General features: G+C 50.9%; 1 protein-coding gene across 1 annotated transcript; it reads right to left on the bottom strand.

Annotated features, from left to right (window-relative positions):
- Positions 1–1364: 1364 nt before the first annotated feature.
- LOC120374367 (IgGFc-binding protein-like) lies at positions 1365–24719 on the bottom strand. Its single transcript, XM_039493870.1, has 8 exons — positions 24654–24719; positions 8789–10009; positions 6728–6804; positions 6042–6131; positions 5322–5505; positions 4465–4584; positions 3361–3560; positions 1365–2138 (listed from the first exon to the last, which is right to left on the bottom strand). The coding sequence occupies exons 2-8, from the start codon at positions 9960–9962 to the stop codon at positions 1914–1916; spliced, it is 2070 nt and encodes a 689-aa protein (XP_039349804.1). The 5' UTR covers positions 9963–10009; positions 24654–24719; the 3' UTR covers positions 1365–1913.
- Between the last annotated feature and the right edge of the window lie 277 nt (positions 24720–24996).

Raw genomic sequence — 24996 nt, 5'->3', positions numbered from 1 at the left:
CCCCGCTGGCCAAGTCCTCCACCTCCCTCCCAGTGCCTTCTGCATGCTGTTTAGCGGCTTGCAGGAAGCGCTGGGAGGGCGAGGGAGAGTGAGGGGCGGGGATGGGGGGTGCTCGGGGGAGGGGGAAGAGAGAGGCAGGGAAGAGGAGGAGCAGGGGTAGAGCTGGGGCAGGAAGAGGTGGGGAGGGGTCTTGGGGAAATGGATGGAATGGGTGTGGGGCCTAGGGCTGAGCCAGGGGCTTGGGGGTCTGCGAAAAATTTTAAATTAAAATGAGCAGGGGCGGCTCTAGCTTTTTTGCCACCCCAAGCATGGGAGGTAGGCTGCCTGCGGGAGGTCTGAAGGTCCCGTTGCTTCGGGGTACCCACTGCCGAATTGCCGCTGAATCCACGGGACTGGCAGACCTCCCACAGGTGTGCCGCCAAAGGCTGCCTGACTGCCGCCCTCACAGGGACCACCAAGCCGCCCCCTGTGGCTTGCCGCCCCAGGCACCCGCTTACAGCGCTGATTCCTGGAGCCACCATTGAAAATGAGGTCCTCAGGTCACTAAAATTTGAGAAATGCTGAACTCTACAATGAACACATTGAGAGAAGCCAGGGGCTATGCCTATGAGTCAGCAGGACATGTAGGGACTATGCCCATGTGCTGTGAGCTTGTGTTTGGGACACAGGAAGTACAAGCCACATGGGAAAGGATATAAAAAGGCAGCTGCATCACCTCCATTTTGCCTTCAATCCTGCTTCTCACATCTGGAGTAATTTCTCTGCAAACTGAAGCTTTAAACAAAGGTCTGATAGACACAGCTAAGCTGTAGGTATGTTCCAGAGGGACTTTACAAGCCAGCAAACTCACCAAGACTGCTAAGAACCTGATATATGGACCTTGAAGCCATATGTATCGGATTGCTTTGATCATTTAACAGCTCTCTTCTCTTTCTTTTCTTTTCATTTATAATACAACCTTTAGTTTTAGATACAAAGCAGGGGTCGGCAATCTTTCAGAAGTGGTATGCCAAATCTTCATTTATTCAGTCTAATTTAAGGTTTCGTGTGCCAGTAATACATTTTAACATTTTTAGAGGGTCTCTCTCTATAAGTCTAGAAGTATCTGAGGCTGGCAGCAGGCTGAGCAGGCCTGGGAGCCGAGATCTCAGCTAGCAAGGGGCCTGTGGCCCGAACCCCAGACAGTCAGTGGGCTGAGCGGGCTGGCGGACAGGACCCCAGACCGGCAGCGGGCTGAGCGGCTCAGCCGCTGGCTCCTGCCAGCCGGGGTCTTGGCCGCTGGCCCCGCTCAGACTGCTTCTGGCAGGGGGTTCCGTTCACCCAGACCGGCAGCGGGCTGAGTGGGGCCAGCGGCCAGAATCCCGGCTGGCAGCAACATCCCAGTAAAAATTGGCTCGCGTGCCGCCTTTGGCACGCATGCCGCAGGTTGCCATCCCCTGTACTAAAGGACTGGCTGGCAGTGTGTATTTTGGGTAAGATCCAAACTAATATTGCCTTGGCAATGTGGCTGCCCCTTTGGGAATCAGAAGACCATTTTGTTAAGTGACTAGAGTTTTAAGTAACTTCTCACTTTACTGGACCTCTCTGCTGATTGGGAGCCAGAGACTGGAATGCAATCAAGGGGGCTGTGTGAGTTCTTTTTTTCAGCTTCTCGATAACCAGTGTGGGGGATCCAAGGCACAGACTGACTGGTTGGTGATTCTAACTACAGTGTTAACCACCAGTTCTGGGGGAATCTGCTCTCCTTTTTGCAGCCTGCCCTGACCTTGGCATTGTCAGTGTGGGCTACTCTAGGCACCTCAGATCACAACCCCAGCCCTGCCCCCTTGACCCTGACCCATCCTGTAGGGCCACAGATTATACCCCGAGGTTCCGACTCAGCGTTCATTCAGCAAAATTCCCACTGATTTTGCTCAAATCAGGAGCTCAGAGTTCAGCCCTTTGATCTGAGTCTGACAATGAGATACCTCCACTCCGCTGAGACCCATAAGGAGTGCGAAGCTGGAGAGATGGTCACAGCTGCAGATGGTGTGAGTGCTGTTCGTGTGGAGAATGGTGCAGCCATCCTCAGCCCAGGTGCCTTTCCCAGCGATGAATTTCCAGTGAACGCAGCGAGTCTCTTCCTCCTCTTTCTTTGCCTGGAAAGAAAAACACCCCATCATCATCCTCACTGGATCATGGGGAGAACACTGTTTCTTTTGTCACACATCTCTAATAGACCATCATAAACCTGAAATCACCAACGGCTTCATGGCTCTCATTGTGCTGCACGTAACAGTCATTTGGGACTTCCCACTGGCAGTGGAAATACAAGTGAGATCCTTCAGCTCCAATAGCACAAGCCCACGATCCCAGAGCTAAAGTAGTAATTCCCTTAACTCTGAGCACTGTAGGGTCTATGACACACAATTTGAGCCATTAAAAGGCATTCACACACACACCTACAAATACCCATATGCACTCTAGTGAGTTCATCACTTTATCAAAGAAGGCACCATCTCATGCTGTTTCCCTGAACTCTGCTATCTATGGGGCAGTCCCCAAACTGTGGGGTGCACCACCCTAGGGGGACATAGAGGAACCTTCTGAGGGACACGACAAGTCCTGGGTCAGCCTCAAAGGGGGGCGGAGAGAGAGCACCACCCAGCCCCTACCCACTCTGAGCTCTGCTCTGGTCCCACCAGTAGCCGCATCCCCGACTTCCAGCCCCAGGCCTGGCACCATCCCCAACCTCAGCATGGCTCCACTCCCAGCCCTAGCCCCTTTGCAGCTCCACTCCCGGCACAGGGCCCAGCTGGGGGGTAGCGGGGGGAGAGCTGGGAGCAGAGCCACACCTGGCCATGGGTTCGGCTGATGGCCCCCACTGCAGCTCGGCTGCTTCTCCACTCCCACCCCCAGCCTCGGCCCCCAGCCATGGCTATGGCCCTGCTCCCAGGCCCAGACCCAACCCAGTACTTTCCCCTGCCCCTGAGCCGTGGCCCTGCTCCCAGCCCCGTTTCAGAGGGAGGGGCCTGGATAGCCATAGGCAGGGGGGGCGCGACCCTCAAAAGTTTGGGAACCACTGCTATAGGGAGTTGCCTTCCAGTTGTTCCTGCTCTAAGGGATGAGCCAGGCACAGTTGTTACTCTAGAGCATTTTACATGATGAGTCATAACCCAGTCGGGCCTGGTGTGAACCCTAAGTAACGTCCTCCACCAAAACAGACCCCGTGTCAGGACTGAAGAAGCTCCCTCTCTTTCTCAGATAACTGTTTCTCAGTCCAGAAAGGCAACAGAACTCAAATGCCCTGCACGAGATGCACCTTTTAAGTGACCAGCTGGAGCCCCGGACACAGAGCAAAGTAAAAGGATCGACACTCACCTGTCTATGGCGCAGGGTGAAGTTCACAGGTTTGGAGATGTTCATGAGGCTCCCGTTGCCAACAGCCCCACTCACCACCCTGGAATTCAGGTGACAATTCCTCAATTTCTCATCAGCCGTTAGATCTCCCTCGTTGAGAAATCTCTTGTTAATGATGGAGCCCAGGGTGGAGTAAGAAATAAAAGCAACAGCCCAGGAATCTGAAAACATGAAATGATGCCTCATCATAGAGACAGGGACACTGAGACAAAGAAAGAGCAAGCCAGGTGCCAAAGGTCACAGCGAGTCTGGGGCAGAGCTGGGAAAAGAACCCAGGAGTCCTGGCTGGCAGTTTGAGCTTTAACCACTGGAGTATGTTGCCTCCTCCCTCTTCTTCCACAGAAGCCCTTCTGTGCTGGAAAAATCCAGAGTGCTCTATGCGAGTGTGATTCTTGAAGTGCACTAACATACATTAAAGCACACTAGGGAACCTTTAGTGCACACTAGTAGGGTCTATGCAGACCGATTAATGCACAGTATGGTAGTGCTCTTTAGAAATCATACCCCCACACTGCACATTATCCAGCTAGGTAGACAGTTGTAGGTGAAAGGCACTGAGGTGAAGCCATAGTTTTTCTTGGTTAGGAGAGGCAGAGGGGTTGGCTAGTGAGGAGTTTTCCCTGGTGATAAAGAATTAAGAACCAGTCCCAGTCAGGTCCTACTGGCCTGCAAATTGGAGTAAAACTGTTAAATATTATCCTGGTTCCATTCCCGGAAGACATGTACGTCAACCGGGGGCCTAGCTGGGCTCATCATCAGGACATCATGTGTTGGGTCAATGGATCTCTGATCTTTCCATTCTCTGGACCAATTCACATGCCTGTCAAAGCTTCTCTCTTCTCCATGCCCCTCCCCCCATTGCCTGGTTTTCAAGAGCCAACCAGGAATGAAGGGCTCTGAGAGCTCAACGGCCTGAGAAACACTGGCTCAGCCAACAAGGTCCACACTAGTGTCAGGATAACAGAGGCGAGCGAACCAGCCTGGGGCGAGGGGAAGGGGAGAACTAGGGCTGGGGTTTGGTGTCTAGCTACAGGGGCGAGTGCCTATGAAGCACCAGGATGGTACCTTCTGTCGCTGCTCTGGTGACCGTATCGCAGTGAATGTCCATTGCCTGCTCCTGAGCTCTCAGCGTGAAGACCTTATCACAGGGACCTGCAGCCAGCTCAACATGGAGCGTCTCGATAGCTGGGGAGGGAAATGGCAAAGCCTCTTGCTGCAAGGGCAAGGCAGGTTTGGAGCTCCACTCTCTCTGAATCCCACCAGCCCCTCCCCCTTTCTCCTCACCTCCATTTCTCTGTGTTTCCCTGAGCCCCTCTGGCTGACCTATGATCCATCATCACTTTGTCCCCATGAAAATGCCACTGTGCCAAGAGGCAGAAGGCAACTGTGCCTCCCCAAACAGCCTGGCTTGGCCCCACCCATGCTCCGCCCTCAGGCCTCCTCCTGCCTGCTTCCAGTTCCCTTCCCGCCTTTCCGTGGCTGAGAAGCTGGGGCAGGCAGGCTGGGGCTGGTGCTCACAAGGGGCCGCATCACACCGCCTGCTCATCCACCCAGCACTGGGGTTGGCTTGAGGATGATCCAGCTGACCTGTGTTCCAGGGCTCGGGGCGCTTCCGCTGCGCTGCCCGCCTAGCACTCCAGGGCTGGGGTAGCGCAGGGTGGAGGGATGGGTTTCTCTGGGCTCCAGCGGAAGAGATGGGGTGGAAGAGGAGGGGTGGGGCCATGGGCAGAGAAGGAGGGGCCGGGGGCTATTCTCTCCTGATGGCTAGCCTCTCAATGGCTCGTTCACCTGCCACCCAGGGCTGGGTTATAAAACCTGAGAGAGGGGCAGCGAGGATGCAGTGGTGTTCTGTATTGAGAACAGTATAACCCCCTAACTCACAGCCACCACAAAGCAATATGGGAGCCTTCCATCCTCCTCACCCATAGACTCTGTTGTCACAGTCTGGGTCGTATTCTTCGGAGACCTCAAAGCAGCTGTCAGTGCAGCCAATTCCACACTCTGCAGGAGGAACGTCACGGCAGAGGCCACCTCCCCCTCGTTCTCCTTCCCACCAGCACTGAGGATGGAGCTATTCAGGAAGGAACCAAAGGGACGAGCAACTTCCTGCGATTGGGAAAGAAAACACCCTGAGAAGGAGGGAGGATTTCAGTGGTTCATGAGACACATTCTTCAGACTCCCAGGGGAACAATGACCCTCTTAGGGACATACGGGTTCATAGTGACCTTCCCCACTCAGAGAGACTGCAGCATTCTCGAAGAGGGAGCCCTTTGCAGAGCGGGTGAGTCTACTGCAGCTTGCTCAGGACTCCACAGTAACCTGAAGCCAAGGTCAGGCTAACACCCTGTGTCATTCACTCCTCATCCCTGGTCCCTTCAGTGTAGGTGGCAGAGAACATTGCAGCAAATCAGCAGGCATCTAGGTCCTCTCCGTGTTGCCCCCGGAAGCAATTTGGATCTTCCTAGGACCATTAGGGACAGAACCCAGATCCCCTGCCACTTCAGCTAGAGAGCATGCACATGCGCGCACACACCCCTGTTCTGAAAAGCAGCTACAGTTCCCCCCAAAGTGAGACTGCTACTCCTGTGCTCAGGGCATTTGCCCATAGAGCGCCCACACCCGTAGGGGCAGAACCTCTGACCTGCAGCGATACTGCTCTGTCCTCTGCACACATGGTCTCCAAATTCACCAAGGTTGAATTCACAAAGGAGCAAAATTCACTGTTGCTGCCCTGCAGAGCAAACAGAGGAAATGGGTTATTTCTGCAAGCATGGAAACGCCACCCAAAATTAAGGTTAATGGTTCTGCAGAGTGATCTTGCTTTGACCTATGGCTGGCTGGCCGTCCCACTGGAATGCCCACAGATTAAGACATGTGAAGGCTCAGTGTGGTGAAGCCCACAGACACGCTGATATTTCACATAGTATTGAAGCTTTCATGCATATTGATGAATTTCTCCTTCCCTTCCTCATGGGGATTTGTAAGGATTATTTTGCTCCTTCTACAAATGGGGAACCAATGCATAGAGTGACTGAGCAAATTGCCCAAAGTCACACAGTGAGTCTGGGGCAGAGATGGGAACCGGACTCTGACTTCCTGTATCTCTGGCTGATGCCTTAACTGCAGAACTCTGATGTACAGTGGGGGTGTCATACACCATGATACTGTCGAGTTTTCAAAAGCACTTTGTGTTGGACTGATTCTGCTCCCACTGAAGTCAATGGTAAACCCTGGATAGACAGAGAATCCTCAGGCTCAAAGGCTCAAAGTTTACTGTGTGCTCTTTGTGAAAACCCTCAAAAACCCAAATAAACCCCTTCCATGTACCTGCAGAAAGACATCTTTGCATCTCTTCAACTGCTCTTTTATCTGTGGAGTCTCAGTCTGACATTGAAAGGTAACATCTAGCAACAGAAAGAGAGGCAGGACAATTACATCAGGTCAACATCTGCAGGGCTAAAGTTTTCAAAAGTATCTCATGATTTGAGACCCCTTAAAAGGGCCCTGATTTTCAAACATGCTGAGCGGTCACCCTCTGACAATCAGCCCCCTTTAAGGTCTCAGGTTAGGCAACCAAAATCACAAGGCAATTTTGAAAATCTTGGCCTAAGTGACACCCCTAAGGCCACACACACAGGGACTCTAGGACAGAGCTGGGAACAGAAGCTTGATCACTTGAGTCCTAGCCTAGCATTTTAGCCACAAGGGGCGTCCTTTCTTCCTAGCACAATACAAAGTTGATGATCTACTGAAACCCAGCAGGTGTTTTCTCCCTTTAACGCCATTGATCCCTTAAGCCCTGTCTATCTGACAACTTTCAACTGAGTCTGTAATCAGTTAGCAATACATTCGGTCCTGAAAGCCTGGTGTGTGTCCACACATCATCACCTGGTTAATACTCACTTAAGCTTTGTCTGTGTATCTCATTGATCAGTGTGTGTTATGTGTCCTCTAGGGGCTGGTCCACCACAGGTCTGGTTCTGCTACAGCTCCTAGCTATGGGAGTTCGTCTCTTGGCTCAAACAGTGGGGGTCATGCAGTTAAAAAGGTCTTGGGTTTGATCCATGGTGATAACCAAGCTGACTGTTGTTACATCTGTACTCAAGAAGTTTCCCTTCTCAGGAAATGTTCTAACCCTGCTATTGTACTTCTAAAAGGCCTGAGTCTCATCAAGGTATGTCTACACTAGAAACGCTAAAGTGGCGCAGCTGCAGCTGTGCCACTGTAGTGTAGACGCTGACTACAGTGATGGAAGGGTTCTTCCCTTGCTGTAGTAAATCCACCTCTGAGAGGTGGTAACTAGGACAAGAGAAGAATTCTTCTGTTGACCTAGTGTTGCCTACACTGAGGCTTAGGCTGGCTTATGGTTGACTGAAGTTTCAGGTGTTGAGCAGGCCTCCGTTACACTAAAAGCCTTATGTTGCTCTGGCCTGGAAAAGGCGGTTAAAGTGGGTGTAAAAGGTTCCTAAGAATGTTCCCTGTGGAGGGACCCTTCAATGCTAGAGTGGAACTGGTATAAGGGCCTTTACGTGATTTTGGCTTCATGTGCAAGGCAGATCAAGGATGTGCTCAGAATGCGCCATGCTACAGTTACTTCCTGGTTCTCAGGGGCCATGGGAAGCAGAGGGTAAATTACAGCAACCCTGCATGGTCCCAGAATGCATAGAGCACAAAGGTGGCTTAAAACTACCTTTTCCTCCACCCTTTCTATCCCCCGCCGCAAGCACAGGCGTGGCATAAGTGAGAATCAGGCACAAAATTCCCTTGGGTACCCAGCGGGAATTACAACCAAGTGTAGGAGGAAAAGTGCAACAGTTCTTAAATCAATTCAGAACAGCTGGCGAGCATCTGTCTAACTGCATGAGCTGGGCTGAAACTAGTTCGGTGCAGCTAGCAACACAGGCACAATCTTAGGCCTGGACTACGCCTAAAACTTAGGTAGATCTAGCCATGTTAAAAATTCACATCCCTGAGAGACGTAGTTAAGGCGTCCTAAGCCCAGTGTTGACACTACTAGGTTGACAGAAAAATTCTTCCCTCAACCTAGATACCACCTCTTGGTGGGGTGGATTAACTACAGTGACAGAAAAACCTCTTCCATCACTGTACCAAGTGTCTACACTACAGTGCTACAGAAGCACAGCTGCAGCGCCGTAGCTGTGCTGCTGCAGCTTCTGTAGTATGGACATAGCCTGAGTAACTGTGGCTAGGGGTGGCCTAGGATGGCATGTTGGGCCAAATTCTCAGCTGGTGTAACTCAATGGAGCCCCATCAAAATCAACAGACTTTACACCAGGCCCATGGTTGCCTCCCTAGTTGTGACACTGTTTTCTTTGCAGCATGGACACAAACTGCGGCCAAAATAGATTTAAAACCCATTCTACTCACTCTTCCTGCAGGAACCCGGAATCCCATAGCTGTCCATGGCGGCAGTGCCAACACTCAGGAGCGCAAATGGAGAGCTGGGATGTTCCACGGCATGGGAGCTGATGGCAGGTCCAAGCAGACGCATGCCCCAAACTAACACAGTGCCAGGGACTCGGTTCCACACCACATCCCTTAGAGGCTGATTGTCTAGGATGATGGCGCCAGTCTCTGATGTATTGGCCACCATCAAGGCAAAGTTCTCGAAGTCCTTCTGGGCATTTATAGAATACATCCGGCAGTAACAGGCAACATCTGGAACATTCATCAGGAAGGCGTGGGAGGAATTAGGGACAGCTGCGCCCACGCTGTAGAACACCACCTGGATGCCCACATTAGCAGAGATGGAGACTGGGATCCAGGGCTTGACAGGACGCTGGAGTACACTGCCTCCTGCTAGAGTAACAGTCTCTTGCTGTTCCCCTAGTTGATACAACACAGTTGTGTTCTGGGAAGCAGTGATGTAGACCATTTCATTCACTTTCTGCCAGGGCAAGGGAGGAATGATGTATTTTGTACCCCAGCTGCAAACTGGTAGGAGCTGCTCAAAGACATGGTTGCATTTTGTGTTATTACAAAAACACAAACCAACCAGGACGGCCACTGGCTTTTCTGAGACAATCCTGGTGCCAGACAGATCTCCTATGCCTTGAAACTGATAACCTTCAAAAGCTCGGAGCTTAATTCTGACGCAAGTGGAGTTGATCTGTGTTCTGTAATGTAACTGGCCTTTCACATGGACCTCCACGGCGTTGCAGTCTTCGTACGTCATAACAGAGAACTCTGGGTAACTATCTAAGGATTGTGTAGAGGGAGTCACTAGGTAGTGTTCATTTCCCAAGCTGGAGACAGGATACAGCACAGTGGTCTCAAGACTCACATGTTTGTTGCTGACAAACACTACTGAGATATCTTTGTCAGCCTTGACTAGGACCACCTTGGAGAACTTGGTAGTGCCCTTAATTCCAACTGACACTGGTAGGCTGACCGGCACCATCTCTCCCCGATTTACCATAACCTTCTTCTCAAACTTTGCCCCGTCACCCGTGTAATTGGAGATGGAAACAGACACTGAAGTGAAGGCAAAGTAGCCACTAATTTGCACTTCACATTGACTAGAATTCCAACAGTGTTCCATGTAGGAGGTGATGAATTCTCTTCCCAGAGTCTCCGTCTGACATGTGCCTGCAAGGAAAAATAGCAATAAAACGTTGGAAGCGGAGAGAGGTGGAGAGAGTAAAAGGGACTGGATCAACTTTGTTCAGGCCAAAAATTAAGGCCCAGTAAAAAAGAAAAGGAGCTTGAAAATCTTATTGCAGCTAGAAGTTTTCCCCATTATATTTTTACTCTAAATGAAAATATTTTTATTAATAGTGAACATTATTTTAAATAATGAACAAGCACAACTTAGCTTAGAACCCAACAAAGACCTTGGAACCAAACAAGACTTTGGGGAATGTTCCAATCTGGATCAGAACTCCATGACTGTCCCTGATCTCTATAATAGTATCATAGAAGATTAGGGTTGGAAGGGACCTCAGAAGGTCATCTAGTCCAACCCCCTGCTCAAAGCAGGACCAATCCCCATGTTGGTGTCATTAGGCATGACTCTAGGTAACTCAGGAGGGTGGAAAACCACAGTGTGAATGAAGCCCTTCTGTAGTAGGCCTGAATGAACTAAAGTCACTCCATGTCTGACCAAAGCGCTTCCATGTTTATGTTAGAACTTTAATTGACCTAACAGGCCAGCAACAGAGAATGGTTATCAGTTGCAACACCTGTACCAGAAGGCAATAATGAGGCCTGCTATAATGAGGCCTGCTTGCTCCTGGCTAAGGGGCAAAATAACAGATCAAAAGAAATAAAACAAGATAACGGTTTACAGAAGAGTTACTAATGAGCTAAAGTGGTTGTTGCCAAGTATGACTTAACTGCTTAATGTAATTGCTACTTGCATGATGTATCTGCTATAGAAAAATAGACGGGAGGGGGAAGAAGGGGGGTAGTGGGGGTAATAGGAATGCTTAGCTAAAGTTATGTATAAAGAGGGAAAAACTGCTTGTAGGTGTGTGCTTGTTCTGAGACAAGTTTGTCTCCTGGCACTGCTTTGAGATCTCAAATAAACTTTGTCTGCTTCTCCACCTTGGTGTGTTTATTGGAGTGAAGCACACCAGGTAATGAACTGCTGTTGTTGCCTTAGGCATGCTGTGCTGGCAACACCCAGACAGATTTTTACCCCAGTTCCCTAAATGGCTCCCTCAAGAACTGAACTGACAACGCTGGCTTTAGCAGACCAATGCCCAAACCCCTGAGCTATCCGTCCCCCCAGTAGTTAAGAACCAGAAGCCTGGATCCAAACACTCATGGCAATATAGAAAAAATTCAGATCCAGATGCACATTTAATGATTTGGGCTCAGATCTAAGACTAATTGTTTGCCTGTCCCTAGCACCTCCTGTCTAAGTTCAAAACACTTTACAGACAGACATTAAATAATCCTCAGTCCCACCAGGAGATGGGTCAATATTACTGTCCCCATTGCACTGAGGGGGAAACTAAGGCACAGAGAGGGTTACAAGCTTGCTCAAAGTAAACCCACAAATCAGCAGTAGAACTAAGAATAGAAGCCAGGTTTCCTGACTCTCAGTCTTTTGTGTTCTAACTGTTAAATCCTACAACCCTTACCAGGGTTGGGAATAGAACTTTAGTCTGGTGATAAGGATAGGTGCCTTGGGCCTATTGTGATGATAAAACCCTTTTGTACTGTTACAACATTAAAAACATAAGTGTGGTTTGTGTCAAGTTATCACTGGCACCTTCTCCTGTTGCAACCACCATCGTTAAATATATATATTACAGAATATTAGATGTTAAGGTCGGAAGGGACCATGATAGGTGGATAGAAAGCTGGCTAGATCGTTGGGCTCAACAGGTAGTGATCAATGGCTCCATGTCTCGTTAGCAGCCGGTATCAAGCAGAGTGCCCCAAGGGTCGGTCCTGGGGCTGGTTTTGTTCAATATCTTCATTAATGATCTGGAGGATGGCGTTGACTGCACTCTTAGCAAGTTTGCAGATGACACTGAACTGGGAGGAGTGGTAGATACGCTGAAAGACAGGGATAGGATATAGAGAGACCTAGACAAATTAGAGGATTGGGCCAAAAGAAATCTGATGAGGTTCAATCAGGAAAGTGCAGAGTCCTGCACTTAAGACAGAAGAATCCCATGCACTGCTACAGACTAGGGACCGAATGGCTAGGCAGCAGTTATGCAAAAAAGGACCTAAGGGTTACTGTGGACGAGAAGCTGGATATGCGTCAACAGTGTGCTCTTGTTGCCAAGAAGGCTAACGGCATTTTGGGCTGTATAAGTGTGTATATATATATAGAGAGAGAGAGAGAGAGCCAGCAGATCAAGAGAAGTGATCATTCCCCTCTATTCAACATTGGTGAGGCCTCATCTGGAGTACTGTGTCCACTTTTGGGCCCCACACTACAAGAAGGATGTGGAAAAATTGGAAAGAGTTCAGCGGAGGGCAACAAAAATGATTAGGGGGCTGGAACACATGATTTATGAGGAGAGGCTGAGGGAACTGGGATTGTTTAGTCTGCAAAAGAGAAGAATGAGGGGGGATTTGATAGCTGCTTTCAACTACCTGAAAGGGGGTTCCAAAGAGGATGGATCTAGACTGTTCTCAATGGTAGAAGATGACAGAACAAGGAGTAATGGTCTCAAGTTGCGGTAGGAGAGGTTTAGGTTGGATATTAGGAAAAACTTTTTCACTAGGAGGGCAGTGAAGCACTGGAATGGGTTACCTAGGGAGGTGGTGGAATCTCCTTCTTTAGAGGTTTTTTAAGGCCAGGCTTGACAAAGCCCTGGCTGGGAAGATTTAGTTGGAGATTGGTCCTGCTTTGAGCAGGGGGTTGGACTAGATGACCTCCTGATGTCCCTTCCAATCCTGATATTCTATGATTCTATGATTATGATTGTCTAGTCCGACTTCCTGCACAATGCAGGCCATAGAATCTCACCCACTCCTGTAACAAACCCCTGACCTACTGAAGTCCTCAAATGATGGTTTAAAGACTTCACAGTGCAGAGAATCCTCCAGCAAGTGACCCGTGTCCCACGCTGCAGAAGAAGGCGAAAAACTCGCAGGGCATCTGCCAATCTGCCCTGGGGAAAAATTCCTTCCCGACCCCAAATATGGTGATCAGCTAAGCCCTAAGCATGTGGGCAAGACTCACCAGCCAGACACCCTGGAAAGAATTCTCCGTAGTAACTCAGATCCCACCCCATCTAACATCCCATCACAGGCCATTGGGCATATTTACCGCTAATAGTAAAAGATCAATTCATTGCCAAAATTAGGCTATCCTATCATACCATTCCTTCCATAAACTTATCAAGCTTAATCCTGAAGCCAGATATGTCTTTTGCCTCCACTTACTCCCCTTGGAAGACTGTTCCAGAACTTCAGTCCTCTAACGGTTAGAAACCTTCATCTAATTTCAAGTCTAAACTTCCAGATGGCCAGTTTATATCCATTTGTTCTTGTGTCCACATTGATATTGAGCTCAAATAATTCCTCTCGCTTCCTGGTATTTATCCCTCTGATGTATTTATAGAGAGCAATCATATCTCCCCTCAGCCTTCTTTTGGTTAGGCTAAACAAGCCAAGCTCTTTGAATCTCCTTTCATAAGACAGGCTTTCCATTCCTCGGATCATCCTAGTAGCCGTTCTCTGTACCTGTTCCAGTTTGAATTCATCCTTCTTAAACATGGGAGACCAGAACTGCACATAATATTCCAAATGAGGTCTCTCCAGTGCCTTGTATAACGGTACTAACACCTCCTTATCTCTACTGGAAATACCTCGCCTGATACATCCCAAGACTGCATTAGCTTTTTTCACAGCCATATCTCATTAGCTCATTTATTCAATATCTTCATTAACGATCTGGAGGATGGTGTGGACTGCACCCTTAGCAAGTTTGCAGATGACACTAAACTGGGAGGAGTGGTTGATACGCTGGAGGGTAGGGCTAGGATACAGAGGGACCTAGACAAATTAGAGGATTGGGCCAAAAGAAATATGATGAGGTTCAACAAGGACAAGTGCAGAGTCCTGCACTTAGGATGGAAGAATCCCATGCACTGCTACAGACTAGGGACTGAATGGCTGGGCAGCAGTTCTGCAGAAAAGGACCTAGGGGTTACAGTGGACGAAAAGCTGAATATGAGTCAACAGTGTGCCCTTGTTGCCAAGAAGGCTAATGGCATTTTGGGTTGTATAAGTAGGGGCATTTCCAGCAGATCAAGGGATGTGATCATTCCCCTCTACTCAGCACTGGTGAGGCCTCATTTGGAGTACTGTGTCCAGTTTTGGGCCCCACACTACAAGAAGGATGTGGATAAATTGGAGAGAGTCCAGCGGAGGGCAACAAAAATGATTAGGGGGCTGGAGCACATGACTTATGAGGAGAGGCTGAGGGAACTGGGATTGTTTAGTCTGCAGAAGAGAAGAATGAGGGGGGATTTGATAGCTGCTTTCAACTACCTGAAAGGGGGTTCCAAAGAGGATGGATCTAGACTGTTCTCAGTGGTAGAAGATGACAGAACAAGGAGTAATGGTCTCAAGTTGCAGAGGGGGAGGTTTAGGTTGGATATTAGGAAAAACTTTTTCACTAGTAGGGTGGTGAAGAACTGGAATGGGTTACCTAGGGAGGTAGTGGAATCTCCTTCCTTAGAGGTTTTAAGGTCAGGCTTGACAAAGCCCTGGCTGGGATGATTTAGTTGGGTTTGGTCCTGCTTTGAACAGGGGGTTGGACTAGATGACCTCCTGAGGTCCCTTCCAACCCTGAGATTCTATGATTCTATGATTCTAGCGGCTCATAGTCATCCTGTGATCAACCAATACTCCAAGGTCCTTCTCCTCCTTTGTTACTTCCAACTGATGCATCCACAGTTTATAACCAAAATTCTTGTTATTAATCCCTAAATGCATGACCTTGCACTTTTCACTATTAAATTTCATCCTATTACTATTACTCCAGTTTACAAGGTCATCCAGATCTTCCTGTATGATATCCCAGTCCTTCTCTGTATTGGCAATACCTTCCAGCTTTGTGTCATCCACAAACTTTATTAGCACATTCCCACTTTTTGTTCCAAGGTCAGTAATAAAAAGATTAAATAAGATTGGTCCCAAAACCGATCCCTGAGGAACTCCACTAGTAACCTCTCTCCAGCCTGACAGTTCACCTTTCAGTATGACCCATCGTAGTCTCCCCTTTAACCAGTTCCTTATCCACCTTTCAATTTTCATGTTGATCCCCATCTTTTCCAATTTAGCTCATAATTCCCCATGTGGAACCGTATCAAATGCCTTACTGAAATGGAGGTAAATTAAATCCACTGCATTTCCTTTGTCTAAAAAAATCTGTTACTTTATCAAAGAAGATGATCAGGTTGGTTTGGCACGATCTACCTTTTGAAAAACCATGTCGTATTTTGTCCCAGTTACCATTGACCTCAATGTCCTTAACTACTTTCTCCTTTTAAAATTTTTCCAAGACCTTGCATACTACAGATGTCAAACTGACAGGCCTGTAGTTACCTGGATCACTTTTTTGTCCCTTTCGTAAAGATAGGAGCTATGTTAGCAATTCTCCAGTCTTACAGTACATCCCCTGAGTTTACAGATTCATTAAACATTCTTGCAAATGGGCTAGCAATTTCATGTGCCAGTTCCTTTAATATTCTTGGATGAAGATTATCTGGGCCCCCTGATTTAGTCCCATTAAGCTGTTTGAGTTTGGCTTCTACGTCGGATGTGATAATATCTACCTCCATATCCTCATTTCCATTTGTCATCCTACCATTATCCCTAAGCTCCTCATTAGCCTCATTAAAGACTGAGGCAAAATATTTGTTTAGATATTGGGCCATGCCTAGATTATCCTTAACCTCCACTCCATCCTCAGTGTTTAGTGGTCCCACTTCTTCTTTCTTTGTTTTCTTCTTATTTATATGGCTATAGAACCTTTTACTATTGGTTTTAATTCCCTTTGCAAGGTCCAACTCTACATGGCTTTTGGCCTACAGCTGCAGCGGCACAGGAGCCAGCAAACAGAGCTGTAACCAGGGGAGTTTCAGTGGAAGTTTGCAAGGGATTTTGTGGAGGAGACTAAGAGAGCTAGGCAGAGGAATAGACAGGCTAGTGAAGGGAGTGGGTGGTGTTCTGCTGGTGTTCTGGTGCCCGTTGGGGTTTGTTTTGCTGTAGGTGGTGGTGGTTTGCTTTGGTTTGTGTTTCCTGGACTAACAGGTTTTAGGTGGGAAGGCTATGACCGATACAGAGGCAGCCGTGAAAGACACAATGAGGATGACTGGATGTGGAAGCTGCGGTATGTACATGATCCTGGAGGGGGTACCTGAAAAGAATTTAGTCTGCATGAAGTGCCACCTGATAGAGCTGATGGAAGAAAAGATCCGAGGACTGGAGATGCAGGTGAAAACTCTGGTCGAGTTTAGAAGGGGTTCGAGCGAATGATGGAGCAAAGACATGAGGAGACTGAAGGAAAAGCTCAGACATGCAGATGGAAGCAGGAGCAAAAAATTTTAAGGGGAGATTGCTGGGTGAGGAAAGTGGACGGTGGAAGCATGTGACAAAGAGAACCAGGCAGAGGAAAAGACAGGCCAGTGAAGAAGAAATAGAGCTCAGGAACAGGTTTGCAGAGTTGGAAAATGAAGAAGAGGCACAGCAGGTGGTCGCTGAAGGTGAGAGGTCAAGGAAGAAGAGAAGAGCAGCTAGTCCTATAGGAAGAGACGAAGACAATAGGAATCGAGAGGACTTGCAGCCAGAGGGAACATGGGATAGAACAGAGAATTGCACCATCACCAGGAAAAGGCAGGTCTACGTGATTGGTAAAGTCCATCCTGAGAGAACAGTCCTCTGTCCATTAATGCTTCCTAGTGGCCAGACATCCCAAAGCCCTCCTTATAGCAGCACTGCCTGAGCCATCTGTTGATCACCATAATCTTGTGACACCTTTGTTGCCCTTCTCTAAGAACAGGCAGAATCCCACTGAAGATCACCTGAGCCTCGATTTCCTTAAGCATCTTCCCCAATCTAGCATAGTCTCCCTTGATACGTTCCAGTGAGAATCTAGCCATATCATTTGTTCCCAGATGAAGGACAATCAGCGGATTCTTTCCCGCTCCCGTTAGGATCCTTTTCAGCCTCAGGTCCACATCCCGTATCTTAGCACCCGGCAGACAGCACACCCTTCTGTTCTCCAGATCAGCTCTAGTTACAGACCTGTCTATTCTTCTCAGTAAGGAGTCTCCAGTCACATAGACCTGCCTTTTCCTGGTGACAGTGTGATTCTCTGGTCTATCCCCTGTTCCCTCTGGCTGCAAGTCCTCTCAATTCCTATTGTCCCTTGCAATCCTCCACAACCCATCCCGTATCCTCCTGGGGCTCATATTTAGTGTGGTCTCCATTGACTCTTAGCCTCTTCCTATAGGACTAGCTGCTCTTCTCTTCTTCCTTGCCCTCTCACATGCTGTGCCCCTTCTTCATTTTCCAACTCTGCAAACCTGTTCCTGAGCTCTATTTCTCCTTCACTGGCCCCTCTTTTCCTCTGCCTGGTTCTCTTAGTCACATGCTTCCACTCTCTTCACCAAGAGTTCTTTGGTCCCGCTTCCATCTGCAAGTCTGAGCTTTTCCCTTCAGTCTCCTCATGTCTTTGCTCCATCATCTGCTCAAATCCCTTTCTAAACTCAATCAGAGTTTCTACCTGCATCTCCAGTCCTCGGATCTTTACTTCCATCAGCTCTATCAGGCGGCACTTCATGCAGACAAAACCCTCCAGGATCATGTACATACTGCAGCTTCCACATCCAGTCATCTTCATTGTGTCTTCCACTGCTTGGGTCACCAGCACTGCTGCCTCTGTCATAGCCTTCCCACCTAAGTCCTTTTAGTCCGGGAAACACAAACCAAAACACCACAACTCACAGCAAAGCAAACCCCCAGCAAGCACCAAAACACTGCCAGAACACCACACACTCCCTTCACTCCCTTCTGTTCCTCTGCCTGCCTCTTCTAGTCTTCCCTGCAAACTCCCCTGTTTCCAGCTCTGTTTGCTGGCTCCTGTGCTGGTACAACTGTCTGTGCCGCTGCCTGACTGGCTGGCTACCTTTATAGGACCCCTAATCAGAGAGGCCCTGCCCCCTAATCAGGGCTCAGCTTCTCTCCCAGCACACTGCCCCTACCAGCCTCAACAAATACAAATACAAAAACAAATACCTTCTCCTCCAACAGAACTCCCATGCAAATTCCCCTCTTTACAGCTCTGGTTGCTGACTCCTGTGCCGCTGCAGCTGTCTGTACAGAGTGAGAGTGAAAGAGAGAAGAGAGAGAACCTTTTATTAAACACACATAAGAAACATATAAATAAAATAACAATTTAAAAAGTTAAATCAAACTTTCATTTAATAAGTTTCCTTTATTTCCCTTTTAGTTATATAGGGCCAGATCTTCAGCCAGTGTAAAACAGGGTAGCACCACTGACTGCAACAGACCTTTGCTGAATTACAACAGATGGGGATTCTGCACATTACCCCCAGCTGACATTCCACTTGGCTCTTTATAGAGAGATTCAGAAACATCCTATCTCCCAATAAACATTTTATCCTCACTCCCAGGGCTGGTCTACACTGGGGGTGGGAACAGTGATGAGCTGCCAAAATCTTAACAACGGGTTCCCTATAAAAAGTTCTGATTTAAGGGATGTGCGACAGCATGTATTTTTTGTACCAATAGGGTTACCATACGTCCATATTTTCCCAGGAGGTGATTAAGAACCGAAAAGCCTGACATGTCCAGGAAAATACAGATGTATTTTAACCCTACCTAAAGTTCTTTTTAAAAAAGATGGGGCTGAACTAGAAATGAGCTCCGTTTCACATGTGTGGGTGGTGATCAGGGACAGTCTCAATTTTTGGGTCTTTTTCTTATATAGGCTCCTATTACCCCTCACCCCCGTCCCGATTTTTCACACTTGCTGTCTGGTCACTCTAGGGTGTGCCCATGTGTGGGTCCCAGCTGCTCCTGCCCCCTCATTAAAGCAGGTGTGCAGGGTTACTGCCCTGGGAACTGCAGGGCACCAGTGGATGTGGGGCTGGCTGCAGATAGTGGCGTGGGGCAGGGCTAGCTGGAGGCAGGGAGTGACATGGGCTGGCTGTGGGCAGGTGATGCAGATGGGCGGGCTGCGGGTGGCTGTGGGCAGGGGGTGGCTGCGGGCGGCTGTGGGCAGGGGCTGGCTGCAGGTGGCTGTGGGCAGGGGGTGGCTGGGGGCAGGGGCTGGCTGCGGGCAGAGGGCGGCTGCGGGTGGCTGTGGGCAGGGGCTGGCTGTGGGCAGAGGGCGGCTGGGGGCAGGGGCTGGCTGCAGGTGGCTGTGGGCAGGGGCTGGCTGCAGGCAGGGGTGGCGGCTGGGGGCAGGGGTGGCGGCTGGGGGCAGGGGCTGGCTGCAGGTGGCTGTGGGCAGGGGCGGCTGGGGCAGGGGCTGGCTGCGGGCAGAGGGCGGCGGGGGCAGGGGCTGGCTGCGGGTGGCTGTGGGCAGGGGTGGGGCAGGGGCTGGCTGCGGGCAGGGGTGGCTGTGGGCAGGGGTGGCTGGGGCTGGCTGTGGCAGGGGTGGCTGGGGCAGGGGCTGGCTGTGGGCAGGGGCTGGCTGTGGCAGGGGTGGCTGGGGCAGGGGCTGGCTGGGGCTGGCTGGGGCAGGGGCTGGCTGGGGCTGGCTGGGGCAGGGGCTGGCTGCAGGGGCTGGCAGGGGCTGGCTGCGGCAGGGGTGGCTGGGGGCAGGGGCTGGGGGCAGGGGCTGGCTGCGGGCAGAGGGCGGCTGGGGCAGGGGCTGGCTGCGGGTGGCTGTGGGCAGGGGCTGGCTGTGGCAGGGGTGGCTGGGGGCAGGGGCTGGCTGCGGTGGCTGGGGCAGGGGTGGCTGTGGCAGGGGTGGCTGGGGCTGGCTGGGGCAGGGGTGGCTGGGGCAGGGGTGGCTGCGGGTGGCTGTGGGCAGGGGCTGGCTGGGGCTTGCTGGGGGCTGGGAGTGGCTGGGGGCAGGGGGGTGGCTGCGGGCAGGGAAGGTGGGGGAGGGGCGCAGACACTCACACGGGGGGGGGGGGCTGGGAGCAGCAGGAGGCAGCCGGGGACTCACCAGGCAGCAGCAGCAGGAGCCCCAGGGCCAGAGGTCCAAAGAGCAGCAGCAGCAACAGGGCCAGGAGGCAGCTCACATGGCTCTCGCAGCGCAGCGCAGCGCCCCCCGTGGCCGGGTGGAGGAATTACAGGCTTCCCAGGCAGAGCCCATCAAAGCTTCCCTCGCAGGGAAGCTAGTTAACAAGCGGTTCTAAAACCGCTTCTAAATTTAACAACGGGTTCACGCGAACCGGTGCGAACCGGCTCCAGCTCACCCCTGGGTGGGAATCGATCTAAGATATACAACTTCAGCTACGTGAATAGCATAGCTGAAGTCGAAGTATCTTAGATCGATTTACCTCGGGTCCTCATGGCGCAGGATCGACGTCCGCAGCTCCCCCGTCAACTCCGCTACCACCGTTCGCACTGGTGGAGTTCCGGAGTCGATGGGAGTATTTTCGGGGATCGATATATCGCATCTAGTTGAGACGCGATATATCGATCCCTGAGAAATCGATCTCTACCCACCGATAAGGCGGGTAGTCTAGACGTACCCCCAGAGCTCTCTCTCTGCCCTGAGTGGAAACAAAATTAAGGCCAAATGTAATACAGCTTCTCAAATTTCCACTAGCTGAGAATCTGGCTGTCCAGCTTCAGGCCCTTTAATACGATCAGTGAGGGGAGATATTGTGAAATGCTGGGCCTCCTTCTCCTGTCCCTTACACCATATGACCGCCATTGATTTCAGTGCATTTCTCCTGATTTACACTGATGTATGTGAGAAGAGAATCAGGCCCATCATTCTTAAGCTCAATGGGAGCTGGTAGCAGGGCTGGATTTAGGGGCAGGTGACCCAGGAAACCACCTGGGGTGCCAGGCTTGGGGGGCACCAGGCTCGGGGTGCTGTTTTTGTTATTAGCAACAAAAGGGAAACCAGAATGTTTGAAGTAAAATGTTTCAAGTATTCCATATGTTGATTCATTTTTCACCAGCCTCCTAGAATGTTCTGGACTTTTCTTTATAGGAACTCATGGAACCTTCCAGATTTTCTGACAACTACGTTTTCCTCCAGCCTCCTAGAATGTTGTCAGCCATGCCGTTGCTAGCATATACGGAGCAGGGCATCACCTAGAGTTGGCAACTTTCTAACCACACGAAACTGAAACTGAACATCCTGTCCCTGCCCAGGGCCGACTCTAGGTTTTTTGCTGCCCCAAGCAAAAAAAGTTTTGGCTGCCCCCTGTCCCAGCCTTGGGCTCCTCGCCACAACCCCCTTCTGCCCCAGCCCTGGGCTCTCCCCCCTCCCCACCTGCACCCTCCTTCCGCCACAGCCCTGGGTCACTGGTAACTTGCTCCCAGGGCAGGTCATTCAGCAGGAATTTTAGATGTGCACAGAACACAGACAGGATTGGTTCGCATATGGTTACAGAACTGCAGTAATGTGAAACAATTTTCAGCTTGTGGGATTGGAGGATATCTGGATGCATATTATAAGACTGTCCTCCAAAAATGAGGAAAAGTTGAGGTGCCTTTATTATTCTTTTGTTCCACTCTTTCTTTCTATGGGGAATTTGCCAATGCAATATCACTGTCTCCCTTTTAAACAAACAAACAAAAAAGGCAATGGCTGTTGAAAATAGCAATTCCAGTCCTAATAACCACTGGGAAGCATTTCTTGCTCAATTTTATCCTACTTTTTCTACAGAAAGTTACAGTGGATCGGTATATTTGATTTGGGAGAAAAGAAGTAACAGCTGCCCAAACTGAGCTTGAGCACTCGTGAATTTTGAGGTGTTCATATCTGGAAGGCAGGTGCTGTGGGGGAGGGGGCTGTGGCTCCACAGGGGAGCACAGCAGCATGTATGCAGCAGCATGACTGGCGCTGTGCGGAGCCAGACATGCTGGTCTGAGTGGCGCGGTAAGGGGGCTGGGGGGTTGGAGAAGGGGTAGAGGGTTCCTGGGAGGACAGTCAAGGGACAGGGAGCAGGGGGGGTTGGATGGGTCAGGGGTTCGGGGGGGCAGCCAGGGGACAGGCAACGGATGGATAGGCATGGGAGTCCCAGGGGTTTGTCAGGGGACGGGTAGGGGGTGGGGTCCTAAGGGGGCAGTTGAGGACAAGGAGAAGGGAGGCTTAGATAGGGGGTGGGGTCCTCGGGGGCAGTTAGGGGCAGGGGTCTTGGGAGGGTGTGATCAGGGAGTGGGGGGGGTGGATGGGTTGGGGTTTCTGTGGGGGGCAGCCAGAGGGAGTCAATGGTGGCAGGCTGGGGCTACCCTCCCTCCCTGTGGAGTGTCCTGTTTTTTTAATGTTAAAATATGGTCTCCCTACCATTCACAGCGCAACTCTCCACTCACAGCATGCTGCAGCATGAGGTCCCCCTCCTTTGCAGTTGGTAGTGGCCAAGGGAATGCTGGGAAATGTAGTTCTTTCCCTGTTCCAGGGCTGGCTCTATAGGCAGGGAGCTAACCAAGGAACTACAGCTCCCAGAGCCCCCTGTTGGTTCTCAGCTCCCAGGCTGGATCCCTGCCGCCCTTGCAAATGGGCTGCCCTTGCTGGTGCCTGGAGCTGCCCCTGTGCCCGCCCCTTCCTCAAGGCCCTGTCCCTTCTCCAAGGCCCCACCCCCACTCATTAAAGCCCCACTCCGTCCAGCTCTCACTCTCCCCTTCCCTCACTCACTTTCACTGGGCTGGGGCAGGGGGTTGTGGTGGGGGATGGGATGAGGGTTCCAGGGTGGGGCCAGAAATCAGAGGTTCAGTGTGTGGAAGGAGGCTCCAGACTGGGGGATGGGGTTGGGGTGCAGGGGAGGGCTCCAGCTGGGGGTGCGGGCTCTGGGGTGGGGCTGGGGGTGAGGGGTTTGGGATGCAGGAGGGGCTCTGGGCTGGGGCCAAAGGGTTTGGAGTGCAGGAGCAGACTCAGGGCTGGGCCGAGGTTTGGGGTCCAGGAGGTGGTTTAGGCTCCATCTGGGGTTGTGGGCTCAGGTTGGGGCCTGGGATGAGGAGTTTGGGGTGCAGGAGGGAGTTCCAGGTTGGGGTCAAGGCGCTGGAGTGTGGGAGGAGGCTCAGGGCTAGGGCAGGGCATTGGAGTGAGGGAGGGTATGTGGGGTGCAGGCTTCGGAAGGGAGTTTGGTTGCAGGAGGGGGTTCCTACCTGAGGCAGGGGGTTGGGCTGCGGGTGAGCGTGTGGGATCTGGGAGGGAATTAGGATGCTAAAGGGGGTTCTGACCTGGGGCAGGGGGTTGGGGTGCAGGTGAAGGTGAAGGTGTGGGATCTGGGAGGGAGTTAGGGTGTGGAAGAGAGTTCCAACTTGGGGCAGGGGGTTCAGAGTGGGGGCTCTGGCCGGGCGGCGCTTACCTCAGGCAGTTCCCATTCGGTGGCACAGCGGGGCTAAGACAGGCTCCCTGCCTGCTCTGGCTCCATGCTGCTCCCGGAAGTGGCCGGCATGTTCAGCCCCAAGGTGGAGGCGCAGCCAGGTTGCTCTTCGCGTGTGCGCCCCCGCCCACGGGCACCGCCCCCACAGCTCCCATCGGCCACATTTCCCAGCCAATGGGAGTTGCAGAGCTGGTTCTGGGAGCAGCAAAAGCACTCGGAGCTTCGCTGATCGCCGCTGCGCCTAGGGGCTAGACATGCCAACTGCATCTGGGGAGCTGCGAAGACCCAGGGCAGGCAGGGATCCTGCCTTAGCCCCACTGCGCCGCCAACCAGATTTTTTAACTGCCAGGTCAGTGCTGCTGTCCAGAGCCACCAGGGTCCCTTTTCGAATGGGCATTCCAGTTGAAAACCAGACGCTTGGCAACCTTCATATCACCAGTTAGTCTTATGAGACAGGGATAAATCATGCATCAAATTCATGAAATGGAGGACAAATGCAGTAAAAAATAAGGTATTTAAACGTTTAAAAATGGGGCGGGGGAGGGGCACATGCCATTTGGTCTAGGGTCAGCCCTGCCTGCCAGTCCTCAATGCCGCTCAGGATTTAACTCCATTTGTAGGATTTGCCAGTACTTCTACTTTCTTCATGAAACTGATCATAATCTCATTATTACAGAATTGCAAATGAAAATTAACAGCTTCTTAAAGGGGAAGCTGCCAAAAGGACAGACCCAGAGTTGCTGCTACTTCATTCTCCCTCGCTCCTTTCTGACAGATCTCCAGGTACTGCAGTCCAGTAGAGGAAGTCTCCAGCTACCACTTTCTGGGCCCACCTCTGGCTTTTCAGTATGGCCTGGTGACACTATTAAAAGAGCTCTCAGTGGTACATGGCAGCAGAAAGAGGTTCTTCTCCACCTGGGACAGAGTGTGAGCAGACTAAAACTAGAACTCCCTGAGGAGTGACAGAGGGAGAAAGAGGGAGTGAATGAATAAACAAACACAGAGAAGGAGGAATTATCCCTGACACCCAATCTTCCCTCTTCTCAAAATTCTGGGTTTTCCCTTCAGGGCCTGTTTAGAGCCTGAGCTGTACCCACCCTGTTGGGCATTCCACTACTCCTAGTGACCGGATGCAGAGAACCCCGACATTAGAGTCCAGATAATGCTGCTGAGAGCTGCCAAGCCAATACCAGCTTCATTGCAGACACTCTATATGGGACTCACTTATTATGGGCACAGAAACGTTACACAAGGCATTATGTTTCACTTACCAATTGTGTTTGTCCTCTGGGCGCTTGCTGATGGTAGAAACCAGAACAGTCCAAGGAGGAAAAATACTTGAGAGAAGATGAACAAAACTTGTTTAAAATCTAAGATATGGCAATAAACAACACAGGCTCCAGGCACCAGCACGCCAAGCGCGTGCCTGGGGTGGCAAGCCAGGGGGGGCGCTCTGCAGGTTGCCGCGTGGGCGGCAGGCAGGTTGCCTTCGGCGGCTTGCCTGCGGAGGATGAGAATTAAGATCAGGGCACTGGACCTCATTGATGTGGGGAGAATGGAAGCTAGGCACTGAATTTTTTCATTCTAGTTTCATCCTCTGATGCTCTGCAGGAG

This window comes from Mauremys reevesii, linkage group 11 (assembly GCF_016161935.1).
Source record: "Mauremys reevesii isolate NIE-2019 linkage group 11, ASM1616193v1, whole genome shotgun sequence".
Taxonomy (NCBI): domain Eukaryota; kingdom Metazoa; phylum Chordata; order Testudines; family Geoemydidae; genus Mauremys; species Mauremys reevesii.
Note: the sequence above shows the minus strand (reverse complement) of the source record. Positions and strands in the feature narration are given on the sequence as shown.

Coding starts and splice junctions, on each gene's coding strand:
- LOC120374367 (XM_039493870.1), bottom strand. CDS start 9,962: ATGGAACACTGTTGGAATTCTAGTCAATGTGAAGTGCAAATTAGTGGC. Junction 5,506..6,041: donor ACAGAGCAGTATCGCTGCAG/GTCAGAGGTTCT, acceptor TCCCAATCGCAG/GAAGTTGCTCGTCCCTTTGG. Junction 4,585..5,321: donor TGTGACAACAGAGTCTATGG/GTGAGGAGGATG, acceptor TTCCCTCCCCAG/CTATCGAGACGCTCCATGTT.